The sequence below is a fragment of the Clytia hemisphaerica genome, unplaced genomic scaffold (genome assembly GCF_902728285.1).
Source record: "Clytia hemisphaerica strain Z4C2 unplaced genomic scaffold, Clytia hemisphaerica genome assembly, whole genome shotgun sequence".
Lineage (NCBI taxonomy): Eukaryota > Metazoa > Cnidaria > Hydrozoa > Leptothecata > Clytiidae > Clytia > Clytia hemisphaerica.
This window is the reverse complement of record NW_027103907.1, coordinates 558,073-565,907: the sequence shown is the minus strand read 5'-3', so window position 1 is coordinate 565,907 and position 7,835 is coordinate 558,073. Positions and strand designations below refer to the sequence as shown.

Sequence of the window (7,835 nt, the reverse complement as noted above, 5' to 3'; positions counted from 1 at the left end):
CCAGTGGCTAGTTGATCCCAATGAGTTCTTGTTGATACAGGGATGTTTAGAACAATTAACCATTAATCCTTAAAAGCATTGTCATAACAATCTGCTAATGTTTATTTTTTCAGCAAAATAATAACTAATACTCATACTTAAAAAAAAAACTGAAAAACTAACCTCAAAGCAACTACACTCCAACTGTAATAAACAATAACACAAGCAATCATGTTGAAATTACACCGCCGTTGTATGTCTGCCGCAGCTACTGCGCAGATGCGAGAAATCGTTGCTAAGCAACTTGGGGCCATCAAAGAAGCTGGCACATGGAAAGTTGAGCGTGTGATTACGTCACCGCAAGCTGACAGAATCACTGTCGACGGTACGAGTGGAAAGTTATTGAATTTCTGTGCCAATAATTATCTTGGATTGTCGGTAAGTCTAATTGTTAGGATCTCCTTCCTTCATTTTTCATTTTTTCGATTCCTTTTCAAAATTTTGATAAAATCCCACTCACGATCATTTTAATTTGCAATTTAATATTAATTCTATCAAAAGATATACTCGAAATTTTATGGGCAGCTGATTTGAAAAGATTCAATCAGACGTTTTACAATTTAACGTTTTACTACTTGATTGCAAACGCGTTCCAATAAAATTTTCTTACTGCTTTTTCAAGTAGTTAAATGGTTAAAGCTGGCAAATGGGCTTTTACCAATAACATGTTTAATTTTTCTTTTTAACTAAGAATTTATTTTTTTTTGGGTACAACAAGTTTTGCTCTCTCCGAAATACAACTTTGGACACCAAAGAGTTTTTTAACATTTTAAAAGACTTGGTACATCCTTACTTCTAGTTCATTGGACGTCGAAATGAATAGTAAATACGAAGGTTCTTTAACCCTATTGACCCCGGGGGGGGGTAGAATCTACCACGCTGGAGTTGTTTTGTGTATATCTCAGAGAAAATTTTTTTAACGACCTGAAACTTTCTGACTTTTAACAAAATCTTATTTAGAGTACTTGTGCAAAATTTTACGGTCATAGATTGTCCAGATCAGGTTTTATGACTTTATTGTGAAACATGACATAAACCCCAGCTAAAATCGCTTACAACTCGAAATTTTAAAGTGCTAATAATAACTTCTGAACTATTTATTCAGGGGGGGGGTACCAAGTCAGTGTACTGGACCATAGGGTACTAACTTGATTTTTGTTTTTTTTCCGAAAAATTAGACCACCACCCTTTTTAGTACACTGTACTAACTTTCCTCCACGATTGGGGCTTTGACACCACCCTTTTAGTACACTATACTGGCGTTTCTCCACGACTGGATTTTTGATACCACCCTTTTAGTACACTGTACTACCTTTCTTCTTCGACCGGTACTGACTTTACTCATCCATGACTGCATTTTTGGTACCACCCTTTTAGTACACTGTACTAGCTGTTTTTTCGATCAGATAAGATTTGAAACTGCCCCTTATAGTGCACTGTTCTAATTTCTTCTTGGTAAGATAAGTTTAATTGCCACCATTTACAAAGGTTTTGAAGCATTTTTCTAAGAAAAGCACCAAATTATATAAAAGGAAAGATTTGAATATTAAAATATTTGAAACCCTGTAGTACAAAACACTGAAACAATGAAACAGAGAAAGTCATTCGAATACAGTGAAATTAGCTGAAATTAGCACGTCAAAACAATCAAAACCAACTTTGAGTTATTTTCCTTCTTATGACTTGATTTCTGGTTGTCTGGGAAGCCTGTAGCAGTTTTTCTTTTTTGAAAAAGAAAAATAAGAGACTTAACATTGTACACAAACTGAAAAGGAAAATCTTTTATCAAAAAATGTAATATTATACCAAATATATAAAAAGGTGTTTTCACTTATATACCGATTTTTTCCAAGTATGCCCAACAGGTTACTAAAAAACAGAAAACAATAGAGCTTTATTTTCGGATAGATTTGTTTTTATAAAACTTGAAAGCTTCGATTCAAAGGTTTAAACATTCAAATTCTTTTGTTGCCATAATGTAGATAGGGCTTTGAAGAAAATGTAAACAAGATTGGACTTAAGGCCGGTCTCCACCTGCGCAGGCTGTGAATCTGAAACATTGGGGGGAAATCAGTGTACCAATTTGTATAGCTTAACCAGCCTTGACTTAAAGGTCTCAGACCAGCTTGGACCTCACAAATTAGGGCAAATATACATGGGAATTCGCTGGGTTCGTTTGTTTTTACCTCTGAAATTAGTACAATGTACTAACTTCTCAGTGTGTATCAATTCAGAACAGAACACCACCCTTTTTAGTACAGTGTACTAACTTTTTCACTGTATTTTTCTAAGAGGACCACCCTTTTAGTACACTGTACTAACTCAATTTAACCTAAAAAATTCACCACCCCACCAGCTATATGGGCCAGTACACTGACTCGGTACCCCCCTGATTTATTCAATCATTTTCAAATTTTGACACGTGATAGCCATTGACAATATAGATTTGAAAAATTAAAAAAAAAAGTTTAAAAATGATGACGCCATAATTTATGACGTCATCAAATTTTGAAAATTTTACTCATCTTCAGCACTGATTTTAAGAAAAAAATCTTCATAGAAAATGCAAATTATGTAAAAGGGCAGCCTTTTATCTTTCAGAATCTTCAAACAGAATCTAAATATCTTTATTGGTTCGACTGTAATATACATTTTTGTAAACCATATATTTGGGCCTTTTTCCGACAGGAAAATGGAAATTTTGGGATGAAGTCATCGTTTTTTGAATGACGTCATCAAATTTTTTCTCTACATGGAAATTTCATCTGTACCAAATTTCATGGCCATAGCTCTTCTAGATAAAAAATAATCGAGGGTGGTAGATTCTACCCCCCCCCCCCCCCCCACTGGGGCTACAAAAATCAAAAAAGCTTGGGGCTAATAGGGTTAAAATTTCTGTCGGGGACTCAAAATGAGGACAAAATTATCCACGAAAGGATTCAAAAAATCTTAATCTAATTCTACAGAAAGTTAAAAAAATATCGCCAAAAAGTCAACTCAGACGATTCAACGGCTAAATAGAATACAAATAAACCTATTGAAAAGATCACTATAAATATTATCACTGTGCCATCCAAAGTCCACCAATCAAACTTTCGTTTTCCATAAACGATGACCGTTCTCATATTCATTCCAGTAGCAAAGTAGCCATCTGTAGTTTTGTAATGATCGGATGTTACACAGTCAATTTCCCATGCTGCGTGACGTAGGTGTTCATAGTACCAGGTTGCCATCTCTAAATACTCTTTTGAATCAACTGAATGTAAGATATAAAATGAAGCGTGGTCGTGACTCCATAATTAAAGTCGCCAACACGACACTGATATTTCTGGTTGTACGAAAACAGATGGATTACATTTTTTGAGTCACTAACAATGATCTTTCAATTTGTCGCCGTAGTAATATAAACTTACCAAACGTCATTCTTTTTTAAATATCTCCGTAATATTCTGCGCAATTCTTGTAAATCGGTACCTTTTCTTTTGGTCATCGCATTTTTGTAACTCTATAAACCGTTGGACGCCTTCTTTGAGTCACATTTCTGTTCGTCGCATTTTGGTTGAACTGATGAAGGAATCAAGTAATTTCTCAAGCAAATGTTTCATATTAAATTTCCTTTCAAGCTTTTCTTGTGCATGCTTCAGCTCTTCAACTTGGATGTGTAAATCTTCGACCTTTTTTCGTAGTTCTTCGTTAGACTGGACTCTTTTATACGTAAAACAGCGCCCTCAGTCTGTTTTATATCATTTTTAATCATTCTTGATATAAATTGATTCTATAATATCAACCCTTTTCAAAATGTTTCACTTCGACTATGAGCATGCATTATTCCCACTATTTAAGTCCTTATGGTTATAAGATATTTTGTGTAATGTCTCTGTAATATGAAACAGTAAGAATACAATAAAAGCCTTGAAATTTTTACGATCTGAAATTATAACCAAAAATTGTTAAAACCAAGAACTCACGTCGGTTCCAGTAGCTTCCATCTTTTTTACTTTACCTAAATAACATACCGTTTGGCAGTTTTGTCTTTATTTTTTCAAAAATACATAGATTAAGAATGTTTTGCTTGTTCGTAGATAGCTACAATGTTCATAATACCATGATACAGAATCATGCCTATGCAAACTATCACTAGCATTATTATCAATAGACCATCTTGGGTCCACCAATTAAATTTTCGCCGTCCGTATACAATCACTGTGTATTCCCTTTCATTGTAACTTTGAGTGGCTGAGGCATCTTTAGATTTTTCGAAACTAGGAGGAGTCTGGCTTTTAGTAGTGGTACTGGTCTCTGTAATTTTGGAATGACCATGTGTTACGCTATCCATCTGCCATGTTTGATAGTAATTGCTCTTTGTCCCAGGCGCCATCTCCAAATACTCTTTAGGATCGTCTGAATGCAAAACATAAAATGAAGCATGTTCATGTTTCCAAGAAGAATCATATAATCCTAAGGTGAAATCGCCATTCTCATATTTTCTATAATATGTCGAATCAAATGAGTGAAGACTTAATCTGTTTGGTTGCTCTTTGAACTTTTTCTGTGTGAACAGGAAATCTCCGTAATGATACTGTGTATCAATGACCATTCTCTTCGAAATATCGCAGTAGTAGTCTTGGTAATCGCTGTAAATATGTACCCTTTTGTCATCATATTCCTTTAACTCTACAAATCGATGGATGCCCTCTTTGAGTCGTGTTTCCATTGAAATCATTCTGCTTCGAGGTTGAGAAAACTTTTTGGTCAAACTGACGATGGGATCGAGTAATTTCTCCAACCAGGGTTTCCTATCGAGTCGTTTTTCAAATTCCTCATGCTTTTGCTTCAGTTCTTTAACTTGAGTGCGTAGATCTTCAACCTCTTTTTGAAGTTGTTGGCTGGTAGTTGGGTCACCTGTTCCTTTGCGTAAAACAGCGCCCTCTATCTGTTTTATTTCATTGGTAATCATTTTTGATACAAATTTACTCTTAAATATCAACCCTCTGCAAAATCTTTCACTGCGACTATAACGCGCTCTACATATAATTATTTCTCTCTTGTTTGTAGAAAATTTCTCTCTTATTTGTACAAAATACAGTATGCAAAATAAAAACTGCAGGGTTATAATCTATGCTGTAAGCTTTGTGTTTTTGTTCATGTAATATGATAACATATATGAGAAAGTCTATTATAACTCTTACAAGACAAAAGACGTTTCTAAAAGGACAATTTAAACTTATTTAGAAACGGCATAACGTAAATTATTTTACACTGGAACAAAAGAAAACACATTAATCGTCATGGCATCGTTGCTCCCGTGACAATTGATGTGATTTCTCAACTTTTTAACATTTCTTTATAAATTGTAGCAGAGGAATGTAAAGAGATGGAAAAACAGCTTCTTGAAAACAATGGAAAAACGGCTTGTCATATACCAGGTCTCTTGCCCTTAAGGGAGTTTATGTTGAGTAAATAGGTTTCTTTTGTTGTCGCTATAAAAAATCTGCATAATTAGCGTGTTGTGACAAAATTCTTTTGTTTCAAGCCTGATTATGCGCAAACTTTTAGGGCTTATATGTTGGGTACACCTCTCCTATACGAAAAGGTACCTATATCTTCTTGTTCAGAACTTACTAGCAATTTTACTGATAAAACCGCATCACGACCGCACCATAGCGTGGAAAGCTAGAGCTCGAGAAAATTATAACTTCATCTTGATTTTACTCGACTTCTGACAGTTTTACAAGAACCATTTTAATATCATTGCGTTGAGAATTTCTTTTGCTATACATTGGTAAAAATATTGCTCCTTATTCTTAAAAATTGTAATCGGCAAAAATGGAAAAACAAATTTTCATTTTTATCGTCAAATTATGTAGAAACCGTCCGATTTGTATGGCGAGCCGTCTTTTCTGGACTTTAATTTAATGACCTAATCAACGTTTTTACAATATAATTTTCAATAGAAGTGATCGTTGAACTTTGAGTAATCAGAAAAGCTGTTTTTCCATCTCTTTACATTCCTCTGATTGTAGATACTTTTTCATATGCTTATATATTTTTTACTGTACTGACGATGACGATAGTCGAAAAGCTTTTACAATAAATTGAACAAAAATTTTTGTTTTCTTGATTTTTATGGAACAAAAGACGTTTCAGATTACACATTTGATTGTCAATCATAAAATTATGTTTACCCGCTTCCTTCATTACACCCTGTGCCATAGACCCACTGGGACCCCAGCCCCACTGGGAAATTTGGCAGAAATTTCGTCCCCGGTGGGAAAATATCCTGAAATTTCTTCCCCACAGGGATATTGATTTTGATTTCATCCCCATTAGAAATTCAAAGTTTAAAAATTGCACTCCAAAACCATCCCAACTGGATTTTTTTACCTTGGAACAATATAATTTCTATTCCCATTGGGATTTCGATAAATTTGAGTTTTTATCCCCACTAAAAAAAAAAGTTCCATCAGGGCTGTGAGACAGGGGTGTTTTATTATAATTTTATAAGCATGTTATTTAAGATACTGTAAGAATATTTATGATGAGATTGGCCAAAAAATTAAAAGTTTGCTAAAGATAGAATACCGCCACCGTGGAATTTATTTGGCAATTCAATCTGAAGATGCTTTTTTTAGAGCATTTCACCTGTAAATTGCCCAAATCCCCTCCCTGCAATGCGAAAAGCTTTCACAAAAATGCCGAACTTTCGCTTCATGTATGTCTTGCATGCCAGATTTAAGAGTGTCCGTCCGTGCTCGAGTTATGGAGGCTCCACTGTATATCTCTTATTTTTATAACTTTCAAATTTGCATTAGTGGATGTGAAAAAATATTTTCCTTATCATTGATAGTCTAAAAAGCTTGAAAAAAATAGACACAGTTTCAAAGAATGGCGCCTTTCTTGGTTTGGCTTTAGGGGATATATAGAGAGGATTAACTTTCTCAAAACTTGTGAAGTTTATTCACGAAAATCTACAGTAACTGTAAATTGTTATAGAAATTGAACTACAAAGTTTGACCTCGAAATTAGTAAAGATTTACGTATACGGATTTTCTTGCACACTATATCATAGGATAGCAGTGTATTTACGTTTCTTACATGAGATACGTAACTACAAACTTGAACTAGGTTTATTATCTGTTCTGCTTGACCCCAGAAAAAAATATTAAAAGGTGTGCTTCGTCGACCGCCGAGTAAGGAACGAATATTGAGATTCATTTGAGTAATTTTTGTTTGAGTTAAGTTGAGGGTGTTCAATACTCATTAGCCGATTCCGCACATTAGTTGCTGTGATATTTTTAGCTAGCTATCTGAACACTTTTTGTATGAAAATCGCTTGTGGTTCTTAAAATTCACTTTAAGCATGTTTTGAAGAGACATAATCGCAAATTGGTTTAAAAAGGTCGCTTATTATAAATCTCGCGATTGTATTGTATTTTTTTTTCCTTTTTTCAAAAAAATTTGATTGATTTGATTAAAGTTGAATTGATATCTGATTTGTGGCTTTTCGGGTTTTCCCTGGCTAAAGGGAATTTCCCTGATGATTTGACCGTTCCATGTTTTTGTGTACATTATTGAAAAATAGATCATCTAGTCTACAAGATCAAGTTATTTCAAACATTTTGAAATTTCCTAGGAACAGATTTTAAAACATCTCTCTTTTGTAAACCAAGTACCAAAAAAATCAAAACAGTAGAGTCTCAATAAAAATGTACTGTGTTCATATTTTGTGAAGAAACCTTGAAAAAGAATCTGTTTTACACTAATTAATTTTTCAAATATTTTCCAACCAGGACGTT

At 34.1% G+C, this 7,835-nt stretch overlaps 1 protein-coding gene across 1 annotated transcript in view; it reads left to right on the top strand.

Annotated features, from left to right (window-relative positions):
• Window positions 1–109: 109 nt before the first annotated feature.
• Window positions 110–7,835, top strand: part of LOC136809045 (2-amino-3-ketobutyrate coenzyme A ligase, mitochondrial-like) — a 32,084-nt gene continuing 24,358 nt past the window's right edge. Inside the window, exon 1 of the mRNA XM_067065619.1 lies at window positions 110–417. Coding sequence (XP_066921720.1) covers window positions 211–417 — 207 coding nt within the window. The 5' untranslated portion in view covers window positions 110–210. The remainder of the gene's footprint in view (window positions 418–7,835) is intronic.